Source organism: Callithrix jacchus, chromosome 1 (assembly GCF_049354715.1).
Source record: "Callithrix jacchus isolate 240 chromosome 1, calJac240_pri, whole genome shotgun sequence".
NCBI lineage: Eukaryota > Metazoa > Chordata > Mammalia > Primates > Cebidae > Callithrix > Callithrix jacchus.
The window spans coordinates 89,583,306-89,609,607 of record NC_133502.1 but is presented as its reverse complement, the minus strand read 5'-3'; the positions used below and the strand labels follow the sequence as shown (position 1 = coordinate 89,609,607).

General features: G+C 38.9%; 1 protein-coding gene across 1 annotated transcript; it reads left to right on the top strand.

Annotated features, from left to right (window-relative positions):
* On the top strand, positions 1–25,844 carry LOC144578665 (uncharacterized). Its single transcript, XM_078345613.1, has 5 exons — positions 1–44; positions 6,522–6,821; positions 8,342–8,422; positions 10,872–10,987; positions 25,694–25,844. The coding sequence occupies exons 1-5, from the start codon at positions 1–3 to the stop codon at positions 25,720–25,722; spliced, it is 570 nt and encodes a 189-aa protein (XP_078201739.1). The 3' UTR covers positions 25,723–25,844.
* The last annotated feature ends 458 nt before the right edge of the window (positions 25,845–26,302 follow it).

Genomic DNA, 26,302 nt, shown 5'->3' with positions numbered 1-26,302 from the left:
ATGGCAGGAAAAGAAATGCCATCAGGGAGCCTGGCATATTTCAGGTACTGAAGGAAGCTGGTGTTGTTGGAGCCAGGAAAACAATGGTTCAAGACCAGACAGGAGCCAAGGCATACAAGACCCAGCCATATAAGGAATCTAGTCTTGACTTTAGGAGAAATAGAAAGTGTCTGAAGAATTTTAAGTTATTCATTGACATGATCAACTGATTGAGGCAAGATCACACACTGCACTGTGGACAGGCTAGAGAGGGTTCAAATGGAGAAGGTGAGAATAGGTGAGTTACTATAAACAACCTTTAAGAACTTTTTGACACAGTCTTTCATTCACTTATTAATTTGCTCATATTTATTCACTTGTCTATTGTACTCTCTATTAATGTTTATTGAGCACTTATTGTATGGGAAGCACTGTGAGGAATATAAGGAGAAATAAATCATAGTTTCTGCTTCCTCAAGGGCTTATTAAAGACAAGTATCTTTTTCCTCTCACAATTTGATGTTAAATTATCTCAATGGATTGATTTTGATTGACTAGCTAAAAGCAGTTTAAACCCATAAATTTTTGCTCCAGTAAATTTGAGCAGTGACAACAAAATAATTCATATTAAAATCTGTAACTAACCGGCCTTTTCTACCTTGTCAAAAAATCTCCGAAAATGGCCTCAAAGTTCTCATTGTATTTTTTGGTCAGAGCCAATTTCTTTTGTCTTTCTTGATGTAGTGAAACACAGAGATACATTCCTAACATGCGTTTCTACTCAGAACCTGTTTTTTTAAATCATCTCTCTTTCACTTTAACATCTAGCAGTTGCTGTCACATCAGTCCTCTTTTCCTTATCCCTTCTTTTAAAATAACTTCCTATCCCATTTCTTATACCTGTCAGATGATTTGATAATCAGAGTTCCTGTTAGAACTCAATGAATATCATCCACCTACCCAATGTCTGTGCTACTGTAAGGAAGAATGAAACAGAAATTTAGAAGAAATGTTTGTCAGGAATCATCTCAGATGTTTTCTCAACCTCTCTGGGTGTTTAGGTGGAGAAAGAAAAAGAAGAACAGTTAAGAAATGGGAAAAAAGCACAAATACAACCAAAGACCAAGGAAATCAAGGCGTAGGCAAGCAGATATTTATGGGCTGTGATTTTTTGGATCTTTTACAGAATCTTCTTTGCTGGAAAAGATTTTATATGCCACTTCATCAATCAATGTTTGGTATTAAAACGAGACAAAAAAATAACCTTGCTTTTCTCTTCATATTTCAGCAGTAAGGATAGGTCAAGTTATTCTGTAGTTAGATACTACTCCAAATTTTAGAGGCTTAAAGCAACAAATATGTATTTCTTGTCCATGCTATATGTTCAGTGCCAGTTATTTAAGAGTTCTGATCTTTGTAATCCTCATTTAAGGACACACTGAGCAACCACCACTATTATGAGCATCACTGGCCATAAACAGATAATAGGAAAGGAGAAAACCTGGTGAATTGGACACTCATTCATTCAGTTTCCATCTTGAAATGACCTAAGACTATTTAGCTCCCCTATCATTGGTCAGAGAGATTTTCAATAGCAACTCTAATTTCAAGGAAAGTGAGGAAATTTAATCTGTTCATACATCTATGCTGGAAACTAGCATTATTTGCTAGAGAGCACTAATGTCCATCATTAGCCACTTTAAAAATGTCTCCCTCCCCACCAAAATATTTTGGGACAGTTTGTTATTTTAATTGTTATCCTATTTTAAGGATCATTTGTTAACTCTTAATTCATAATATAGACAATTTTCATATTTCTGTTTTCCAACTGAGTACATATGGGATACCCAGAAGTCACAGAAAAAGGAAGAGCAACTTTTAGCCATATTTCACCCTAGGGCATGGATAGGAGGGGCTGCTGGAAGCCTCCACATTGACAAATGAATTTAGCTCTTTAGATACTACAGATTTGGGCTTCATTTAAACATGTGGCTTTTTTTTTTTTTTGATTTCAGGAAAATCAGTAGTTATTTCAAAAAAGAAAGTCACTTGACTTTTCAATTCAATTAACGTAATTGATCAGTAGCATACATTTGAGTGGATTTAATAGTAGTGCTTATACAGAGACCTTCACCCAGAAACACAGACAGGGATGCCCATACATGTGCAGCATAAGCGCTCACATTCCCATCTGCTTAAATAGACACTGTCTTTTTATCTGTATGCACTCTTATAAACAGACGTTTTTCCATATGCCAAAAGACAGTGCATACACAAATGCAGATGTATGCTATGTATGAATACTAATGAGAAAGAGGGAGGAAAAGGGGAGGGACATTAGAGAACTAACGAAAGGTGGAAACAGGCTGAGCTGGAATAAAAAGGAGGGCATAGGATACTAAAAGGAGGACAGAAGAAAAAACAGAGCGGAGAAAAAGTGAGGGAATGAGGGAAAAAATGTATTCATGAGAAAAAAATCTAATGCAACATAAGAGAATGTAGGTATATGTGCTGGGTTCTGACAGGTCATTCTGTGAAGGTGAGAGCTTGAATGGGGGTGGGAAAGAGTGGATGGGAACATATTCACACTCATGAGAAAAGATAAGAGCCAAACGATTCAACAAATTCAAGGGCTGTGCATGCAACTAAATCTCATCAACTGAATGTGGAGGCAGTGATCTAACAGCTTTCAAATACTGTAACACCAGCAAACACTGTCGTAGTGTGGTCTATGATCCATGTGTTGTTCTGTGCACATATATCAACTAAAAAAATACTTGTGATGACCAAAAGTAGAGAGTTCTACAAGTACTTTTATTATTCAGGTAAAAAAACTAAGACAAGATAAGGAATTTGTCAAAGGTTGTATAGTGAGTAAGTAGTAGAATCAGGATCTAGAACCAGAGTCTGTGCTCTTAACCACAACTCTCTGTTACATCTCATTCCTCTAAAGGAAGGATTGTGATTTCCATACACATACTGTTTTAGTTCATTTTTCAATGCTATAAAGAAATACATGAACCTGGGTAATTTATAAGAAAAGAGGTTTATTAGGTCTATGGTTCTGCAGGTCCTGTACAAAAGGCAGGGCACCAGCATCTGCCTCTGGGTGAGGGCTTCAGGCTGCTTCCACTCATAGAAGAAGTCACATTTTTGACAGAAGGCATCACATGACAAGCAGAAGAAAGAAAGAGAGGCAATGCTGGGCTCTTTTAACAATCAGATCTTTTTTTTTTTTCTTTTGAGACTGAGCTTTGCTCTTGTTACCCAGGCTGGAGAGCAATGGCGCGATCTCGACTCACCGCAACCTCCGCCTCCTGGGTTCAGGCAATTCTCCTGCCTCAGCCTCCTGAGTAGCTGAGATTACAGGCATGCGCCACCGTGCCCAGCTAATTTTTTGTATTTTCAGTAAAGACAGGGTTTCACCATGTTGACCAGGATGGTCTCGATCTCTTGACCTCGTGATCCATCTGCCTCGGCATCGCAAAGTGCTGGGATTACAGGCGTGGGCCACCGCGCCCAGCCCAACAATCAGATCTTAAGGGAACTAATAGAGGAAGAACTCATTCATTACCGTGGGAGGGCACAAAGTCCTTTATGAGGGACCTGCCCCCATAACCCAAATACCTCTCACTAGGCCCCACTTCCAATACTGAGAATTAAATTTTAACATATGATTTTAAAAGGAACAAATATCCAAACTCTATCACATATGAAGGTACAGATGCTCATGTCCTCAATAATTTCCTGAAAGATGATGTATGTTTGATTCTGCCAGGGCATGTAGAAGGTGGACAATGAGAACACACGGACACAAGGAGGGGAACATCACACACCGGGTCCCAGGGGCTGGGGGGCTAGAGGAGGAATAGCAGGGGTTGGGGGGATTGGGGAGGGATAGCATTAGGATAAATACCTAATGTAGATGATGGGGCAGTGGATGCAGCGAACCACCAACATGGCACATGTATACCTCTGTAACAAACCTGTACGATCTGCACAGGTACCCCAGAACTTAAAGTATAATAATGAAAAAAAAAAAAAAAAAGGTAGCTAAGATGAGTCTCCTTTTGCCTTTAAATTGCTCACAATCTAATAGGATGTGTGTTATGATCTGAATGTTTGTGTTCTCCCAAAATTCACATGTTGAAATCCAAATCCTCGTGGTATTAAGAGGTGAGGACTTTTAGGAGATGCTTAGGTCATGAGAGCAGAGCCCTAATGAATGAGGTTGATGTCCTTATAAAAGAGGCCCCAGAGAGCTACCTTCCCTTTTCTACCATGTGAAGACACGGCCAGGAGGCACTGTCTATGAACAAGAAAGCATGCCTTCACCAGACACTGAATCTGGCAGTGCCTCGATCTTGGAGTTCTTGACCTTCAGAACTGTACAAAATAAATTTATCTAACTTAAAAGCTACTACTGTATGGTATTTGGTTACAGCAGCCCCAGATGACTAAGTTAGTGTGATAAAAGAGTTAATAAATAAGTTCAGCTGAATATTCTAGGTTTAATGTTAAATGACTGTGCTAAGTTCATTAGGAGTACGAACTAAGGCACAGTAATTTTATCTGGAAGAAGAGGCAGTTTATAGAGCTGAAACTTGGAGTGTTAATCAGGTAGACAGGGTGAAAGTGGCATTCCAGTAGGAGAATCAGTGAAAAATAAAAGCAGAGCAACATGAAACCACTGACCTTTGAGAGAAATGCAAAAAGTTGTATTTGGAGGGAGCATAGAGGAAAAGATGATTCTTGAAAAATGAATGCTGGTTATGGATGTGTGTGTGTGTGTGTGTCTGTGTGTGTATGGTACTGGCAGGGTGTTGAGAGAGTCTAGAATGAACATCTCCCAGTTTTCAGGATTTTGGTTGAGGAAAGGTATACTAACATACAGTTAAAGAAAAAACTAAAATGGTGAAAATCATCCAAAGCAGTTTGAACTTTGTGAAGTGTCATATAAGAGCGTCATATGTCATTGAAATTACATATTTAATAAGGGTGCTAATAGAAAAAGCTAATTCCTCAAAACAAATCATTCCCATTGATATAAATGTTGAATGAAAAAAATTAAAACTAATATTTATAATTTGATATCAGAATCCAGGAGAAGACTATGTAAATATGAGAATAACATGCAAATATATTTACAAAAATTTTGACATTCATTAAAGAAAAATGTTGTTGGAGCATAGTAATTATGGAAAGAAACCATGCACTGCTCAGCTTCCATTATCAAAATATCAACAATTTAGTAGTAATATAAATGGAGAGACGATAGAGATCTTACTGAAGATTAACTAATAGAAATGGAAAATAGGAAAATACAGTAGGAAGTGAACTAACTGTTCATGCCAAGACACTTAGGTTCTCTGGTTGCAAGGTTTTAAATGGCATGCTTTTTATCTTGGTGAATTTCAATTAGACTCTGCAATGGGCAAGTCAGGGAAAGAATATTAATGATGGAGGAGAGAGCTGGGTGGTATTCCATTCTTCACAGAGCAAGCTGAATAAGACAGCAAATGTTTGTTTAGGTTGTAGCATATTAAATGCTCATCCAGAAAATGGTGATTAATAGGTTAAAAAGGACAGCTGGAAATATTTACAATGTAAAGGTTTTACACTCTTCCCATAATCTTCAAAGCAAAGCTAAAATTTACTGTAGATTAGCAGTGCCTGTTAGAAAAACTGCACCATCTACGAAAAACATCTGAATTTTTGGTGCATAACTAACAAAATTGAAGTGTTTGGCACATATTGACTGTGAATGTAAAATGGCAGAAACATATCAGCATACTTATCTCTCTCTTTTTCCCTTAAAATGTCTAACGTTTATAACAACTTCTGGAAGAGATAAACACTGGCTCTGCTTTGCCTTAGTAGAATGTGCATAACATTCTCTCTCATGTGCAGTACAAAAAGGAAAATCTCTCTTTTTTTTGTTCAAGTTGCACGTTTGGATTTTATCGCCTCAGATAAAATAGAACAGAAACGAGACAGATCAAACACACAATGTTGAAAGTGTAAGATGGGACTGGAATTCCAAGTCCCTTTGCCAGCAAAAGCCCTAAAGGGGGAAAACCTCAAACCTTATTTCCTTTCCTCCCCCTGGAAAAGGAGTTGCAGAGATAGTAGAAGCACAGTAGGTCCCTATTTGCTCCGGGGTAATGCAAACTTTCTGGAGCTGTTGATTGAGTTTGATCACCTGCTAGGGAGCGCGCCTGTGAAAAGAGGTTGGAAAAAGGATTGCTGGAAGTGAGCGGGAGGTTTTCCAAGCTGTGTGTGTAATCTGTAAATGGGCTTTACTGACTGGCTCAAGGGAGGTCTCCAGCCCTCAGAGGTTTGAGGGGAAATCGGTCTTGATTGCAGGAGTGTGAAGGAATGAATGGTGTATCAGAAGGGTTCAGGAAATCAACGAAACTTCCTGCTGTCTGATTCCACGCAACATGCTTTGAACTTGGTCCTGCGAGGATGCGCTGATGACTAAGTGAAGGCGTGATTAGTCCCTCGCCCTCCAGCGGGAGCGGTACCTCTTTACCTCTTAGCAGCCACATCGCTCCACAGCAGGGTGATGTTGGGGGACAGGCGGCTGGGCGCGGCCACAGGGATCTAGGGCGTCACAGCCACGCTGCATTCCCGACTTCACATCAACAACCACCGGCAGCTTCCTCAGGAACCTTGGGGACTCTCGGGAGCCCCAGCAAGCAGCCTCGGGGAGCAGCCCGGGGCTGGGCGTGGGCTCCGCTCCTCCGGCGCTGCATGGGCGAGGGGAGCGGCGCTCGCAACGCACCCAGGAGCCCGACGCCGCCCAGGTCTGCGCCGCTGCTAGTGCCAGGCGGGCGACGGTCAGTTACCAGGGATCGGGGCGGGGGAGAGTGTGTGCGGGGGTCCCCGCGTTCCCGGGAACCTCCTTAGCCTTCCTACCCGGTCTGACTCCTCCTCCTCCAGGCGCGGGGCTCGTGTCCGCCACCGCCGGCGCGCACCGCGCCTCCGCCCGCGTCCCCCCAATTTTCCCTCCGCCCCAGCTCCTGCCACCGTTTTCCCCCTCTTCCTCCGCCCATCACCGCCACTACGAACGCCTTCGTCTCCTTCTACACCTCGAGCCGCCGCCGCTCCTCGCGCTCGGCTCTGGCTTCCACCAGCCCATCGCTCCACGCTCGCTCGGCTGCTGAAGTCTCTCTCTCTCTCTCTCTCTCTCTCTCTCTCTCTCTCTCTCTCTCTCTCTCTCTCTCTCTCTCTCTCTCTCTCTCTCTCTCTCTCTCTCTCTCTCTCTCTCTCTCTCTCTCTCTCTTTCCTATCTCGTCAATATCAGGGCAAAAGGAAGAGCACAGCGAATTCTGCTCGCCGTTTCAGGTAGGGCCGCACGCGTTGGTCCCGACAGGGACCCTTTCTCGTTTGTCTGTGCCTCGCGTGCAATCCTCATCTCCCCCCATCCCGCTTTCAGAGGCTCCCTGGAAACCGGGGAGGCTCAATTGCCCCACAGTTCTCTCCCCAGAGCAGTTAAAACATAATTTCGATACTTATCCCCAGAAGCCTATTTGCGACTACAATAAAATCCAGGACGCCCGCCCAGCAGGCAGCACGTTAGCATGGCTCTTTTAGAGTCTTCAATTTTGCACGCTGTGGTTACAGCTGCCTGCCTGCCTGGCTGGTGTTTGCTGCCGGAGCCTCACGCTTCTTCTCTTATTGTGATCGTCGGCTCCGGAGCAGCTGTCAAACGCATCGTTTCGCAGCACTTGATCCGAACCCGGCTGCCTCCAAGACAAGGTCTTGGGCAACCGTGGGTGGGCAGGGAGGGAGATTATTTTATTTCGTTAAGGGGAGTGAAGAAACGGAGACGTGAGGACCGCAGTTCACTGTAATGAAAAGAATAATTGCAGAAGTGGGCTGCCTGCCCCTAGCTTTTCCCACTGTGGTTGCTGAGGTGGTCTTGGTTGAGGGGGCTGTGGCGTGAAGTGCCCATCCCTCCTCTCCTTTCCTACTCTCCTCTCCAACCCATTCCCTTTCCAGCTCACATGTCAGTTTAAAGTCCAGGGTGTTATTATTACATGTGTGCACAAAGCACTGTTTGCTGACGATGAGGCTGGGGACGTTCCTGGCAGACAGAAGTCTGATTACTTGGTCATCTTGCTGTTTAAAAAAAAAGAAAGAAAAGAAAGAAAAAGGGTGGGATGTGTGTGTGTGTGGGGGGGGGGTGGAGAAAAAGAATCTCCCAATTATCAAATCCTACACACAATCCAGGAAGTAATCTCCATAGCTTTATCCCGAATCCCTAACTAAAAGGATATTTTTTTGGGTTGCTTCGATAGTGGAACTGAAGGCGATTTTAAGTGTATTTTGTTTTTCCTTCCATGGCTTTGTAAAGAGCGACGGTGATTAAGACAAAATTGAACATCTACAACATGCAGTTGCTGCTTTTTGTTTTCTTGGTGTGGGACCCTGCCAGGTGAGACATTTATTGTATTTGACTATGTTAATTCAGGGTAAAGGTGTGTTTCTTGTATGCCATCAAAGCTTTTGAGAATCTAGAGTGTTTTACAGAATTATTTCTGAAAAAAGAGGTGTATGGGGAAAGTGCGCTATGAAGTAGTAGACTGTAAAAACTTCACTGCTTCTTGTTCTTAGTGATAAGCTCCAAAAGCAAACAGAAACATTTTCTATGCAGAAAATTCACAGAAGAAAATTCTTTTAATGACATATTACTATAAGGAATTGAAGTGATTAGTATAGGCACTTAGAATTTAACACCAGGATTCAGTAAGGAAGCCAAGTTTCCCTTCAAAGCTGACAGAAAAGTACTGGCTAAGTGATTTGAGTGTTAACTTAATTTTTTCCCTTTTTCTTTTCCTTTTTTAAATGGTATGGCTCCTTTAGTCGTCATAGAAAACTCCAATGATGTGTGAGTCTTAAACTTCTACGTGGAGGTAGTATACAACTTCACAATCACAAACAATAAAACAAAAGCTAGATTTATTAACCATAAACTTTAGCATTATTATGATCCTTTTTGCCTCAAATACTTAGAGTCAGAAGGAGTACTTATTTAAAATATATAATGAATTTTCTTTCACCTATGCTCTAAAAACATGAAATTAATTTCTATTGCTTTCAGTAACTTCATCTTAGTTGCAGTCTCTCCTGCTTTTCATCATCAGTGGGCACCTTTTCATTAATGCCTTTAGGATATGATTTTCAAAATACCAGAATACATAAGATACAAGTTTTATAAGAATATTTCTGTAACCACTCATTTTTTAAAAAACAAATGTCTTTATTATACATTTATTTCTCTTTTAACTTTTATTTTATTATCCAAGTATTGGTCAAAGTATGAAAACATTTCTTAGAATTGAGACGCCATCTATCTTATAAAGCCTTGTTTTCATTTGGAAAATGTCTACGAATTTAACATCTACATATTGATTTGAGAAAGAAAATATAAAATATGATTAAAAACACTTTTAAGTGAAAATCTCTATGTGGAACTTTATGAACATCTTAGTTACTGGTTGTAAAATTAGCCTGTGTGGGCAATATAGAGACTTTTGGGGCTAGAGAGTATAAAGTGATATACTTATTTAATTTGTAGATGTTTCTCTTCAGTTCAAGATTTTAATATTTTATCTGCTCTTAAGGAAATATTTGTTTGAAGTTGGTTACCAGTTTTTGCTGTATCATGACTAGTTTTAGCTAGTAGCTCTCTAGTCATTTAAATGCAAATTGACACTTTCAATAATATTTTATATAATGCACCTTGATCAGAATGTAATTACATATAATATTTTATTTTAAAGGAGTGGACAATCCATGATCAATTAATAATCATTGAAAATCTCAGTATTTAGACATATTTATCTCAACTAGTTTCCTGTTCTATATTTGAACAGTAATGCCTATGCCAGTATTTTATTCTATTATATAAATGATTCTTTTTCAAGGCTAGTAATTTAAATCTCTGATTCATTCTGAGGAAAAAGAATGGCAGTGAAAAGGGACATTCTGTTTTATACATTCAGTTGCTTCTGCAACAAATGGCTGCATGTCACAAAATCAGGTGTTTGGCTTTTGATGGAGAAATAATGGAGAAAATCACATTTTCTAAACCTTTTCTGGTAATATTTTAAGACCATTTGTCCTTTCTACAAATTTATTATAAAAAATGTAACTAGGCATTTTAATCTTTACATTGCATCTTATTGCTCTTCTCAGAAATCAATCAGGAAAAACTAGGCTCTAAGGCTCTCTGCAGCTGTGTATGTGTTGCTGATGCTTTCATAGCCCACCTCCACCTCCTCATTACATTTTGCCTGGCACATAGCCAGTGGAGTTTCCCTGATGTCTATATTGCACTTGGCCATTGGGTGGAGGTATAACCAAAGTAAGGGGAAAAAAATCCCAATTTAAAAGAGAAAAAGACATACGAAAAAGAAAGACACTTATGAGAGAGATAGAAAATATATTTACCTCCAAAAAGACAATTTATTTTCCAATTCATATTGAAAACAGTTATTTCAGGAGTCTGTTTGATTATTGGACTTTTCTAGCTCAGTATAGCAATACTAATAGTATTTGCATGTGAAAATCTATGATCATAATATGTCCCAGTAGACAGATTTAGAAAGAAAATGAATAGTCCACATTAAATGTTTAAGGGGTAAGAATCTCAAATAATGTTAACACCAAACTTCTGATAATCTACTATTTAGAGTCTATTTCAACTTCATGTTCACCTATTTTTACAGACATACTGGAATTTATAGAAATTTTAAAAGGAGGAAAACGAGTGATACTAATAGCTCAGGGAGTGTTAAAATTTAAATTAAGGAAGAAAAGCATTCTGGCATTTGTAAAACACACATATGTATATATATCAGCTTTTAAAATTATCTGTTTAGGTTGGTGCTGGCTAACATCCAAGAAGATGAGGCTAAAAATAACATTACCATCTTTACAAGAATTCTTGACAGACTTCTGGATGGTTACGATAATCGGCTTAGACCAGGACTGAGAGGTAAAGAGAGTTTTCCTTTTTTAAAACTCTCATAAAATAACGCGTTTAAAAGTTAAGGGTAATAATCCTATTTTAACACATTTTATGTATGAATGTATCACTGTGTATATAAAATCATAGAAAATAGAAAGATATATGAAAAAGCATTATCTGTGATTCCTTATATACACACATAATGTATTTAACATATCTTTCATAGAATACTTAAAGTCATCTGGATCCTAGAGTTTCTGCATGAATAGTTTTTAAGTTAATTTATTTCAAATGGCTAACTTTCTCACACTTCGAGTATGTTAAAGTCTAGTATTATTGAGCAGATATACTTACATAGTATATTTACTTTATTTGATCATATTTTCATATCAGTTCATATACACAGAAATAAGGAACATAAAAAGTATAAGAATATAGTGGTTGAGTTTTAACAAATACACTTTTTAGAATTCTATAATGATAGTTCTTTACACATACATGTGATATTTCTAAAATACAGTGCAAGTTTGTCATTCTTGAAACTTTCAGACATTTCAGATATACACTAGATATAGGTCTAAATTTTTGGATTGAGGCACAATTTGCTTTCAAATTTAAACATTAATTTTTTACTCAGAAAAATAAATATATATATTTTTGTTCAAAAAGGGAAAAGAAATTGGGTTTGGCTAATATGTTAAGTTTTAATGACCACATTTACAGCTTGTATGTTTCATAATCATTAAGATGTTTAGTTTAACAGTTAATTTAAGACTAATTAGTTGAACAGTTGATACTAATAGAAGATTTATATAGTTTACCTGGTTATTGCCAGGTTTGGTGACTTTGCAATGCTAAGTTTCTGGAAAAGATTTGTATTCGTCTGACTACATGCCTGAGTATTTATGCAAATAATTCTTCTAAAAATATAAATTTTGTGTGTATGGTTTGGATTATCCATGGATAAGAAAAAACTCAGAATAGACCAGGCTGGTTCAATAACATGCCATTTAAATTTGATTAGTGGCCGGGCGCGGTGGCTCACGTCTATAATCCCAGCACTTTGGGAGGCTGAGGCAGATGGATCACGAGTTCAAGAGATTGAGACTATCCTGGTCAACATGGTGAAACCCCGTCTCTACTAAAAATACAAAAATTAGCTGGGCATGGTGGTGCGTGCCTGTAGTCCCAGCTACTCAGGAGGCTGAGGCAGGAGAATTGCTTGAACCCAGGAGGCAGACGTTGAGGTGAGCCGAGATCGCGCCATTGCACTCCAGCCTGGGTAACAAGAGTGAAACTCCGTCTCAAAAAAAATTTTTTTTTTGATTAGTTTTTTTACTTGAATCCCTGAGTAATATCTTACATTTAAATCCCAGAAAGGAATAATATTCACATATATATGACACATTGTATCCTGAAGGAAAACTTCAGTTGTTTAATATATGCTCAATTTCTAATAGGAAAAATAAAAAGGAAAAGAATATCTGATTAGTAATTATTATGCCTAATAAGCATGAATATAAAGAATTACTGTCCATGTTAACATATGTGGCAATGAACTATTGGCCAAACTTGTATAAGAGAAGTAAGCCTAGTAAGTAAGAAGTAAGGCTCTCATAATTCACAATGGTACTTTAAGAGATAGATAGCACTAAGGCAGATTTTTTTTCTAAATAATAGATTTTATTATTTTTAAATAAATCATCTACTGTCAAATTTTAAAATGTTCAAGCTAAACTGCAGACTTTATCTCTGAATTTTTAGAAGTAATATTTATCCTCTGGGTGTATGGTTGGGTAGTAGAAACTACCTGTTTGAGGACTTACATATTGTTGTCGATCTCTTTATATTTCCTTTTAAAATCTTGCATCCTTTTTATTTCCAATGCTTGCATTCAAATAGATTTTGTTAATTGGGTTAATGCAATACACTAAGTGGCTTTTCTTGCATTGTTTTCTTCCTTTCTCAATCCTCTGATATTGAACACAGCTAATATCTCAGTCAGGTCAGTCTTCTTTTAGGTTTATACTCCTTTTTATATGCCACTCTCTTCTCTTGATCAAGTGCCTTTGGTGGCTCCCCATTTCCTTTGGTAGATGGTGGTGAGAGATAGTGGAAGGAACATAGTCCTTGGAGGCAGACAGATCTAGACTGGAATTCTGCTCCATCCACACACAAAGCTGTGCCTTGGCCATATCACCTCTGTTTCCTTTTATTTAAAGTGGCTGTTATATATTTACCTTTCTACCTTATCAGATTGTTGAGTTGTTTATATAAACAAAAAGTGTACACAAAGCATGTGCTACATACTGGCAGTTCAATGATATCAATTCTTTCCCTCCTCCCTTGGATTGCTAATTTAACAAGGATTTCTGCAGTCTACTTCTCTGGTGTCATTTGCCACTTTACCCCATCTCCCATTCTTCCTGCCCTTCAAACACATCTATTTATTTTCTCTTGATAATTCATCTTATCTACTACCTTGGTTTTTGGTCATATGATCTCCTCTGACTAGAATAATGTTTTCCTCATCCCCTCTGGTGATCCAAACCCTACCTTTCCTATGAAAATCATCTTAACACCAGTCCTTTTTAGTAAAGATATTTTAACTGAATTGAAGCACCCAGAATATATTTTCTCTCTTGATTTTTTTTAACTAGTCATTGACTCTGTGTCTCCTAGTACATATGTGTTATCATGTGTGACTTATTACCATTTTATGTTTCTCTTGTTACCTTATTAATATTCAAAGCTCATTGAGTCAAGATACTACATAATAAATCCTCTGTTTTCTCAGCAGCTAAATATTGATTTGCAAATTGTGGTCATAAAATAAATGTTGATGCTTGATTAACTTTTCTGTGACCAGTCAATTGTCTGGCAAATGGGACTACTCATATCTGGCTGACTTTTGAGTTAGGAGTGTTGAGGTGATATGTTGAGTATTGCTCTGTAGGAGAGCAGTGTGACTTAATGAAGAGAACCTTGCTTTAGACTGGGCATTTAGTAAAATCCTGGCTCTGGGGCCAAGCAGTTGTGTGACCTTTCAGTCCTTAGCCTCTCTGGATCTGTATTTGTCATCTGTGAAACAGGATTTCTAATGCCATTCTTAAATTTTCTGATGAATATTAAATATGATATATGCAATGAATTTAGCACAGCAACTGACAGTTTATAAATTACAATCTATAAGATACTGAAGTCTTATAAATGACATATAAGATTTATAAATGACAACCAAAAGACTGAAGAACTTTCTAAATGTAGTGTTGCAAGTTTAAATTATTATGTGATTGCTTCTGCATCCAAAATTTTTAGTCTGAAGGCACACACGTCATTTCAAATAGAAAGCTCAGGGAAATAACCTATATCATTATTTCCCAGAAATGAATAATAAGGGAAAAATGGGTTTAATTCAATTTTAATATGTTAAACTGAACATCTCTATTGATGGGCAATCTAGTTAATCTCAAATACTATTTTCTTTCCTTTATAACTTGAATATAAATGGGTACATAGAAAAGAGGAACCAGTTTTGAACTATGAGTTAGAAAAATTGTTCTTTTCACCTCGCTCTGTCACTTACCACCTCTTATTGTAGGCATTTTGAGCCTTGATATTTTCTTTGGGAAACTGGGAATAATAGAATTTTATTCTGAGAGGAGGAGAGACCATTGTGATTCATTTATATGGCAAAGATTATGTAATACATCGAGTAAAGAAATCTAAAGGTATTTAATGATTAATAATAGATCCCTTTAAAAATTTAAGTCAGACCCTGCCCCTCAACTGCTCAGATCCTTGCAATGGTGTCCTATTCATTCAGAATAAAAGCTATAAGGTTTGTCTCCTCACTCTTTCTTTAACCTCACCTCACACAACTCTCCCTCTTGCTAGCATTGCTTCAGTCACTTTGACTTCGTTCCTACTTTTTGAACACACTGGGATGCTCTTTGGAGCCTTTTCCCCCGTTGTCTCCTCTTCCCTGGTATATCCACAGATCTCAACCTCTCAGTGAGGTCAACCCTGACCAACCTAATGAAACTCCAACCTGTCTATCCATAAGCAATCCTGATCCCCTTTGCCTAGTTTCATTTTTTATTTGTGCTTCTTTAGCATTTTTAATATATACCATTATTTATTTATTACCATTATATTAATTGCACATTTTTGTCTCTTTTGCTCGAATGTATGCTCTATGAGGTCAGGAAGTTTTGCCTGTTTTGTAGCTTGATTCACTGATACATCTATGCTAAGCATCTAGAACAGTGACTAGCACATAGTAAGCATTGAACTAAATATCTCTTGAATGAGTCAATTTTATTAGTTAATTCATTTTTGCTTTTAGTATGCCACCATGAAAATGATCAGCTACAGAGTTTAATTCATCCTTAAAATTAATGGAGGGATGATTTAATTACTACCTCGGCCTTTCACTATTAACAACAACATATTTGAAGTTGATTTCTTGGTGAATTGGAAAAATTATTACACCAAAGACTCAGACTCCTGACTTACAGTACCTGTGATTCTGCCATGAATGAACTGTAATTTGGAGTGATTCATTTGTCCCATCTATGACTTAATTTGCTCATCTGTCAATTGGGAGTAGGAGTTCCACATATTCTATTTATATCTCATAGGGATAGCATATGGCTCAAGTAAACTGAAATTCTTAAGAAAGCACAATGTGACATGCAATTGATAGGTATTAGTATTGTCAGAGGAGAATTCTTCAAGGGGAATATTATGTTAGGGAGTAATATTCTTCAAAAACATGTCAAGAAAATACTGATAGGTCTTATGCATTTGGTAGTCTTACTCCATTGTGGGCCTGAACACTTGAGATGGGATTGCCTGAAAAATCTTATCTACCAAGACCATGCATTCAGATTAGCTAGAAATAATAACCAAATCAAGTCTTCTTTTTGTCTTTTGTCTTCAATTTAGTTATTAGAGCCAACAAGTTGGGGTATCACCCAAATGAAAATATTTCATAAGGGACTTTCACGTTATTAAATGAATAAAAGGAACATTTGTTCTTGGACAGATTTTATAAGGTTATTGGAAAATTGAATGTGGAGACAGGCCTCATATATTCATGAAAGCTGACATCCATATGCTCAAGAGTAACAACTATTCAAAATGACAAGCCTTGGAATCTAAATTATAGATTCAGTCTGAAAAATCTAGATTGAGTACCATGCTTAACCGCATTTTGAAAAGCTGTTTCGAGGAGGTTGGCTAGTTAGAACCACTCTGTCTCAACTTGATGCTTTTGTCTTATACTCTGAAACCTTGAAGATACCTTATGCTTAAAAACCATGAAAAACTTGAGGTCTGAACATAGAATCTGATGGTCAGTTTCCAGCTTCACTCTTGGATATTTATCTTTAGGCTGTGGATAGATGTATGATAACATATTTCCATGGATTTTATTACTCCTTAAATTTACAAAAAAATAAAATAGAGGCTACTGAGTGGGCCAAAATTAATACCGAAAAATCTGATCTCTCCCAGAACCTAAGAGGAAGTTTGACCTCAAAAGAGCATTGTATTACTTCATAAAGTAATGGTTAAGATCAGTGCCTGCTTTTGAATTCTGTTCCTGTTGTATATTAACTATATAACTTTCAGTACATTGCTCAACCTCTCCTTCCTTTGATTTCTTTATTTGTAAAATTATAAGACTTGATGATTTGTTCTGGGCTTATTTTAGTTTTTGCATCTAGTTCCTTTGGACAGTGGTTGAGAAACGGAATAAGAACTCAATACATGTAGAAATTATTATTGTTATTTTTGATCCTATTACCACTTCTGCTAGAAATGCAATAGAATATATCAATCCATGTCACACTTAATTTATAAAAGTTTTGACTTTCCAAACATGATAAACTTGGAGCATACAGAATTCAGCTTTAAAGAAAGAAGTTATTTATGTGTTTCTTATGCATTCAGTCTTATTGGGAGTGCACATCTTTGTACATGAACAAAATCCCTGAAAACAAAACCAGGAAGTTGGCGCTGTAGGACCAACTCAGGACTGCAGCTCCCAGTGAATCCACAGAGGGTGAGTAGATGCTGCATTTCCATACAGATCTTTATTGCCCACAGACCAGGAGATTCCCAGGTGTAAGAGCCCCATGGGCCACCGGCACGGCAGTTTGGGCTGGCGTGGCTGTTTGGGCCAAGGCCACAGTGCAGTGATACTCTATACAAAATACGCTGGTTTGGTTTCCCTGTTAAACCGGCAATTGGAGATTTTGGAAGGCAGATTAGCACATTCATCTGATTAAATGGGACTTAAACAGAAAGCCAGGCCAGGAGATTCCTGGGCAGCAACGTGGTTTGAGCTGGCACAGTGGGTCGCTGCACGGGAAATCACACAGATCCTGGCACCCTTGCAGCAGGTGACTGGAACACCTGGGAGAGAGTCAACTGTTCAACTTAAAAAAAAAAAAGGGGGGGCTCTGAAGCAGGGAGCCAGGTGATCAGGCTCAGTGGGTCCCACCCCCACAAAAACAAACAAAACAGCAATTGGAAACACTCAGGGTAGAGAGTTTCACGGCAAGCACAGCTGAACCCAGGACAGTGCAGCTAGGTGGGGGAGGGGTGTCCACCACTACTGAGGCACGCTACCCCTACGGAGGTACTCTGCCATTGCTGACGCAGCCTGCCATCGCTGAGGCAACCCGCCATAACAGAGAGAGTCCACCACTACAGAGGTGGGCCACCATCACCACTGCAGTTCTAACCACAGCCATATAAACAGGACTACAGGGCAACAGGGCAGAGCCCACAGCAGCAGGACGAAGCCCACGGCAACAGGGTGGAGCCCACGGCAGCTCATCATAGCCACTACAGGCAGGCAGTGATGAGACAGCCTCCTCGCTGGGCAGGAAAGTGAAACAGATACTCATAAATAAAGCCCTAACTCTCCGGGACAGAGCACCTGAGGAAAAAAAAGGGGCTTTATGAATTCTGCTGCAGCAGACTTAAACGAACCTGCCGAGCAGCTCTGAATGAACAATGGAGCTCACAGCTCAGAACTAGAGCTCCTATAAAGTACAGACTGTCTCCTCAAGCAGCTCCCTGACCCCCTGTATATCCAAAGAGTCACCTAACAAAGGACTGATCAGACTGACATTTGGCGGGCAGTATTCAGGGACAAAGATAGCAGAAGAAGAATCTGGTAGTAACCCTCACAGTTCTGCACCTGCTACAGGAGTTCCTCAGGCAAGCAGGGCCTGGAGTGGACCTCAGCAGTCCTACAGCAGTGAGGCCAGACTGTTAGAAGGAAAACTAAGAAACAGAAATACTACATCATCAACAATCTGGATGTCCACTCAGAGACCCAATCGGAAAATCAGCAACCACTAAGAAGACAGGTGGATAAATCCACAAAGATGGGAAGAAACCAGCGCAAAAAGGAGGAAAACACTCGAAACCAGAACACCTCGCCTCCTACAAAGGACCAGAACTCTTCACCAGCAAGGGAACAAAACTGGATGGAGAATGAGTGTGATGAAATGACAGAATCAGACTTCAGAAGGTGGGTAATGAGAAACTTCCGTGAGCTAAAAGAACATGTTCTAAATCAATGCAAAGAAACTAAGAACCTTGAAAAAATATTTGAGGAAATGATAATAAGAACAGACAACTTAGAGAGGAATATGAGTAAATTGAAGGAGCTGAAAAACACAACACGAGAACTTCGTGAAGCACGCACAAGTTTCAACAGCCAAATTGACCAAGCAGAAAAAAGGATATCAGAAGTTGAAGATCAACTCAATGAAATAAAATGAGAAGCCAAGATTAGAGAAAAAGAAACGCAAAAAAAAATGAACAAAGTCTCAAAGAAATTTGGGACTATGTGAGGAGACCTAATCTACGTTTGATAGGTGTACCTGAATGTGACAAAGAGAATGAATCCAAGCTGGAAAATACTCTTCAGGATATTATCCAGAAAAATTTCCCCCACCTAGCAAGGCAGGCCAATATTGAAGTCCAGGAAACACAGAGAACACCACAAAGATATTCCGCAAGAGGAGCAACCCCAAGGCACATAATTGTCAGATTTACCAGGGTTGAAATGAAGGAGAAAATGCTAAGGGCAGCCAGAGAGAGAGGTCGGGTCACCCACAAAGGGAAGCCCATCAGACTCACAGCAGATCTCTCGGCAGAAACTCTACAAGCCAGAAGAGAGTGGGGGTCCAATATTCAACATCCTTAAAGAAAAGAACTTTCAACCCAGAATTTTATATCCAGCCAAACTGAGCTTCATAAGTGAAGGAAAAATAAAATCTTTTGCAAACAAACAAGTACTCAGAGATTTCATCACTACCAGGCCTGCTTTACAAGAGCTCCTGAAATAGGCACTACATATAGAAAGGAACTACTGGTACCAGCCATTCCAAAAACATACCAAATGCTAAAGAGCATCAACATAATGAAGAATCTGCATCAACTAATGGGCAAAACAGCCAGCTAGCATCAAAATGGCAGTATCAAATTCACACATAACAATATTAACCCTAAATGTAAATGGGCTAAATGCACCAATCAAAAGACACAGAATGGCAAATTGGATAAAAAGCCAAAACTCATTGGTGTGCTGTATCCAGGAAACCCATCTCACATGCAAGGATACACAAAGGCTCAAAATAAAGGGATGGAGGAAGATTTACCAAGCAAATGGAGAGCAAAAAAAGCAAGAGTTGCAATTCTCATCTCTGATAAAATAGACTTTGAAGCAACAAAGATCAAAAGACACAAAGAAGGACATTACATAATGGTAAAAGGATCAATACAATAAGAAGAGCTAATGATCCTAAATATATATGGACCCAATACAGGAGCACCCAGATATATATGGCAAGTTCTTAATGACTTACAAAGAGACTAAGACTCCCACACAATAGTAGTGGGAGACTTTAACACTCCACTGTCAATGTTAGACAGATCAACCAGACAAAAAATTAACAAGGATATCCAGGGCTTGAACTCAGACCTGGAACAAGCAAACCTGATAGACATTTACAGAACTCTCCACCCCAAATCCACAGAATATACGTTCTTCTCAGCACCACATCACACCTACTCTAAAATTGACCACATAATTAGAAGTAAAGCACTGCTCAGCAAATGCAAAACAACTGAAATCATAACAAACAGTCTCTCAGACCATAGTGCAATCACGTTAGAACTCAGAATTCAGAAACGAACTCAGAACTGCACAGCTTCATGGAAACTGAACAACTGGCTCTTGAACGTTGATTGGATAAGCAATGAAATGAAGGCAGAAATAAAGAAGTTCTTGAAAATCAACGAGAATGAAGACACAACATACCAGAATCTCTGGGACACATTTAAAGGAGTCTCTAGAGGAAAATATATAGGAATAAGAGCCCACATGAGAAGAGTGGAGAGACCCAAAATTGACACCCTATCGTCAAAATTGAAAGAGCTAGCGGAGCAAGATCAAAAAAACTCAAAACCTAGCAGAAGACAAGAAATAACTAAGATCAGAGCAGAACTGAAGGAGACAGAGACATGAAAAACCCTTCAAAAAATCAATAAATCCAAGAGTTGGTTTTTTGAAAAGATCAATAAAATAGACAGACCACTAGCCAGACTGATAAAAAAGAAAAGAGAGAATAACCAAATAGATGCAATAAAAAATGATAAAGGTGAAATCACCAGAGATTCCACAGGAATTCAAACCATCATCAGAGAATATTACAAACAACTCTATGCACAGAAACTAGTAAACCAGGAAGAAACGGATAAGTTCCTGGACACTTGTGTCCTCCCAAGCCTAAACCAGGAGGAAGCCAAAACTATGAATAGACCAATAACAAGGTCTGAAGATGAGGCAGCAATTAAGAGCCTACCACACAAAAAAAGCCCAGGTTCAGACGGGTTCACAGCCGAATTCTACCAGACACACAAAGAGGAGCTGGTACCATTCCTTCTGAAACTATTCCAAATAATCCAAAATGAGGGAATCCTTCCCAAATCATTTTATGAGACCAACATCATCCTGATACCAAAACCCAGCAGAGACCCAACAAGAGAAGAAAACTTCAGGCCAATATCCATGATGAACATAGATGCAAAAATCTTCAATAAAATATTGGCAAGCTGATTGCAACAGCACATCAAAAAGCTTATCCATCATGATCAAGTAGGATTCATCCCGTGGATGCTAGGCTCATTCAACATACGCAAGTCTATAAATGTAATTCACCACAAAAACACAACCAAAAGCAAAAACCACATGATTATCTCAATTGATGCAGAGAAGACCTTTGACAAAATTCAACAGCAGCCCGTTATGCTAAAAACCCTCAATAAGCTCGGTATTGATGGAAGGTATCTCAAAATAATCAAAGCTATTTATGACAAAGCAACAGCCAATAACATAATCAATGGGCAAAAACTGGAAGCATTCCCTTTGAAATCTGGCACTAGACAAGGATGCCCTCTCTCACCACTCCTATTCAATATAGTACTGGAAGTTCTAGCCAGAGCAATCAGGCAAGAAAAAGAAATAAAGAGTATTCGAATAGGAAAGGAGGAAGCCAAATTGTCTCTATTTGCAGATGACATGATAGTATATCTAGAAGACCCCATCGTCTCAGCCCCAAAACTCCTAAAACTGATAAGCAACTTCAGCAAAGTCTCAGGATATAAAATCAATGTGCAAAAATCACAAGCCTTCCTCTACACCAATAAGAGACTTAAAGAGAGCCAAATCAAGAACGAACTGCCATTCACAATTGCTACAAAGAGAATAAAATACCTAGGAATATAACTTACAAGGAAGGTAAGGGACCTCTTCAAGGAAAACTACAAACCACTGCTCAATGAAATAAGAGAGGACACAAGCAGATGGAGAAACATTCCATATTCATGGTTAGGAAAAATCAATATCATGAAAATGACCATACTGCCCAAAGTAATTTACAGACTCAACACCATCCCCATCAAGCTACCATTGACTTTCTTCACAGAACTGGAAAAAACTACCTTGAACTTCATATGGAACCAAAAGAGAGCCCGCATAGCCAAGTCAATTCTAAGCAAAAAGAACATAGCGGGGGGCATCACACTACCGGACTTCAAACTATACTACAAGGCTACAGTAATCAAAACAGCATTGTACTGGTACCAAAACAGAGATATAGACCAATGGAACAGAACAGAGGCATCAGAGGTAACATAACATATCTACAACCATACAATCTTTGATGAACCTGACAAAAACAAGCAATGGGGAAAGGACTCCCTGTTTAATAAATGGTGTTGGGAAAACTGGCTAGCCATGTGCAGAAAGCAGAAATGGGACCCCTTCCTGACACCTTACACCAAAATTAACTCCAGATGGATTAAAGACTTAAACATAAGACCCAGCACCATAAAAACCCTAGAAGGAAATCTAGGCAAAACCATTCAGGACATAGGAGTAGGCAAGGACTTCATGAACAAAACACCAAAAGCATTGGCAACAAAAGCCAAAATAGACAAATGGGACCTAATCAAACTTCACAGCTTCTGCATGGCAAAAGAAACAGTCACTAGAGTGAATTGGCAACCAACAGAATGGGGAAAAATTTTTGCAGTTTACCCATCTGACAAAGGGCTGACATCCAGAATTTACAAAGAACTCAAACAGATTTACAGGAAAAAAACAAACAAGCCCATTCAAAAATGGGCAAAGGATATGAACAGACACTTTACAAAAGAATACATACATGAGGCCAACAAACATATGAAAAAATGCTCATCATCACTGGTCATTAGAGAAATGCAAATCAAAACCACATTGAGATACCATCTCATGCCAGTTAGAATGGCAATGATTAAAAAATCTGGAAACAACAGATGCCAGAGAGGATGTGGAGAAATAGGAACACTTTTACACTGCTTGTGGGAGTGTAAATTAGTTCAACCATTGTGGAAGACAGTGTAGCAATTCCTCAAGGACCTAGAAATAGAAATTCCATTTGACCCAGCAATCCCATTACTGGGTATATATCCAAAGGACTATAAATCATTCTACTATAAGGACACATGCACAGGAATGTTCATTGCAGCACTGTTTACAATAGCAAAGACCTGGAACCAATCCAAATGCCAATCGATGATAGACTGGACTGGGAAAATGTGGCACATATACAACATGGAATATTATGCAGCAATCAGAAATGATGAGTTTGTGTCATTTGTAGGGACATCGATGAATCTGGAGAGCATCATTCTCAGCAAACTGACTCAAGAACAGAAAATGAAATACTGCATATTCTCACTAATAGGTGGGTGATGAACAATGAGAACACATGGACACAGGGAAGGGAGCACTGCACACTGGGGTCTATTGGGGGGAATAGGTAAGGGACCACGGGGGGTGGGAACTGGGGAGGGATAGCATGGGGAGAAATGCCAAATGTGGGTGAAGGAGAGGAAGACAGCAAAACACGCTGCCCTGTGTGTACCTATGCAAGTGTCTTGCATGTTCTGCACATGTACCCCAAAACCTAAAATGGAATAAAAAAAAGAAAAACAAAACAAAACAAAACCAATAATCATGACATATAACAATTTGGCATCATCAATTCATGATAGTGAATTTGCCTATAGAAGCAAAGCTGTATTTACAGAATAAAAGTTCATCATATGATATGAATGATAATTTTAGGGGCATATTATAAAATTGAAAGCATGGTCACCACCCTAACCTGCGATGTACCAGATACTTCAACAGCAAAACCTCTGGGTCTTAAAACTTTAGAGTATACATCCTGATGCTTGATCACATCGTACTTATCTTTATGATTATGGGTGGAGATATCAGGACGAAGAGAACACACTGAGAATGGTTTCAAATCTCAGTATATAAAATTGAGGGGGCAAGGAAAAGATGGGGAAAGGTAGGTTGCAAGATGAGTAGAAAGAAGAGATTGAGCTGAGCTGTTAAGTAGTTCTAGTCTCAGTTGAAGGCAGAGTAAACTCCAGATATTAAAGCTTCTGTTTCTTTGAAAATCTGTTATGTTTGCCATTCTCCTCATTCAGGCAGCTGCAGTCAAGGCTGATGCTCCTTCAGAAGCATGAGGTAGCTGAGAATCTAGACTCTCTTCCCTTCAGACTCAGATTCCTATGGTCTCCTGAAGTTAATTGAATAGGATAAACTTCAGAATAAGCCTTCCACATATGAAGATTTCAGAGTCCTTTCATGCTCTGCACCAGATCCACCCACTAGGCTGCCTAAAGGTCACAGGGAGCACTGCATTTTATTGTTTCATGAGTGAGAAAATGAAAATAAATTGGGATGGTTTCATACAAGTGTGTAAATAGCTTTTGATTAAAGTGTAAATGACTGATATAAAGTCATTTGTTATTTACTATTTATTTAAATTTACTTTGTGGGAGGGATGAAACATGTACTGGCTGCCTGAAGTGGGATGCCATTAGGGAGGCTGGAGACTTGTGGACACAGCTTTCAAAGTCAGTTTCTTTAATTTTGTCTGGGGGCTGTCCTACTTCTTTCCATATGGCATGAAAATAGCATACTGATGGACTTCACCACAGTGCATGCTAGTTTAAACTAGAAACACGGTAATGTTAGGTACAGCTTTTTGCGATGCTTTTTAATATTTTGAGGCATGAATAACAAGCATCTTAGTGTTTCTGCACACCCTCACTAATACTGTATGTTGCTTTCCCACTCCTTGTTTCAGAATGGGACTAAGATAGGCTTCTTAGGAAACAGGGTGAGGTAGTTTTGCAGAATTTTTTCTCAGTTGGCTGTTTTAACCAGATATATAGCTTATGATTGTTTTATAGGAAAGGCAGACTGAATATATAACAGCGCTGGTATGTGTTAGATTAGATAGTAGCACTTTCTCCCCATACAGCAAGTGTCAGGCAAAATTCAAGGTGATGTCAATAAAGTGCATAACCCAGAAAATATCACCCATGTTTTTGTTTTTGTTTTTAGAGACAGAATCTTTCTATGTGGCTCAGGCTAGAATACAATGGGGGGCTCACTCTCTGCCCACTGTGGCCTCCACCTCACAGGTCAAGTGATCCTCCCACTTCAGCCCCCGGAGTATCTAGGACCACAGGTTTGTGCCACGACACCCAGCTATTTTTTAAATTTTTGTAGGCATAGGATCTCACTATCTCTGGTCTTGAACTCCCAGCTTCAAGTGATCCTTTCACCTTGGCCTCCCAAAATGCTGGGATAATAGGCATAAGCCACTGCACCTGGCCACTACCCATGTTTTAATGAACTAACACTAGGGCTTTGTTTGTATCTTAAAACATTTTTGGTTAATAGTAGTTTGTTTTTTCAGCCATCACTGTTGTGAAGGTGTTGTCCTCAGTCATAATTCTGAGGGATAGTTATTTTCACTGTTTCAGGCACAAGCATGCTTCACTCACCATATTTTTACCCTGTAGCACTTCAGCCAAGATGCAGTCAAAGATTTCTTTCTCTCCCCCTTAATACACAGTGGGTAAATTGGACCATAAGTATGACCAATTCATTTGTTTTAGTGTTCTATTTTGATTGCTACAGCTCAATCACCTTGTAGAAATCTATATTGGTAGTGAAGATAGTGAAATTAACAGATTGGTCAGTAAACCATTCATTACTTTTCAATATGTTAACATGGAAAGAGTCAAATGAAATTATTCTAGTATTTTGTTCCTTAAAATGTGTATTGAAAGCCTGTGATGTGCCAGCCATGCTACTCTGAAGGACATAAAGACATACAAGTTGTCGTGTTGGTCTTCCTGGAGATGAAGTCCCTCAAGGGGAAGGTAAGGCAAATACTTCATCATTTTCAAAATAGCTTAAAACCACAAACACATGGGCCATTATGAGAACATACTATTGAAGTTTAGAGAAGTAAGAAATGCTTTTTACTTGTACCATATAACTGAAGTTTTGTAGCTGTAAGGATAGTTCATTCATTCAACTGTTGCTTAATAAGGGCTTAGGATTTGCTGCATACTATTTTAAATGCTGGAAATACTATGATGAACAAGATCCAGTCTGTATAAATTCATATCACACCGTATTTTGGCTTTTTCTGGCTTTCACATGTTCTAGACACTGGTTTCTTCTTTCTCTTCTTTTTTTTTAATTTTTATTTTTTATTGCATTTTAGGTTTTGGGGTACATGTGCAGAGCATGCAATACAGTTGCATAGGTACACACATGGCAGTGTGTTTTGTTTGCTTTCTCCCCTTCACCCATATTTGGCATTTCTCCCCAGGGTATCCCTGCCCACCACTCCCTCCCACTGGCCCTCCCCTTTCCCCCCCAATAGACCC

Coding starts and splice junctions, on each gene's coding strand:
- LOC144578665 (XM_078345613.1), top strand. CDS start 1: ATGGCAGGAAAAGAAATGCCATCAGGGAGCCTGGCATATTTCAG. Junction 6,822..8,341: donor CTAGTGCCAGGCGGGCGACG/GTCAGTTACCAG, acceptor GGCTTTGTAAAG/AGCGACGGTGATTAAGACAA. Junction 10,988..25,693: donor GCTTAGACCAGGACTGAGAG/GTAAAGAGAGTT, acceptor GTGTATTGAAAG/CCTGTGATGTGCCAGCCATG.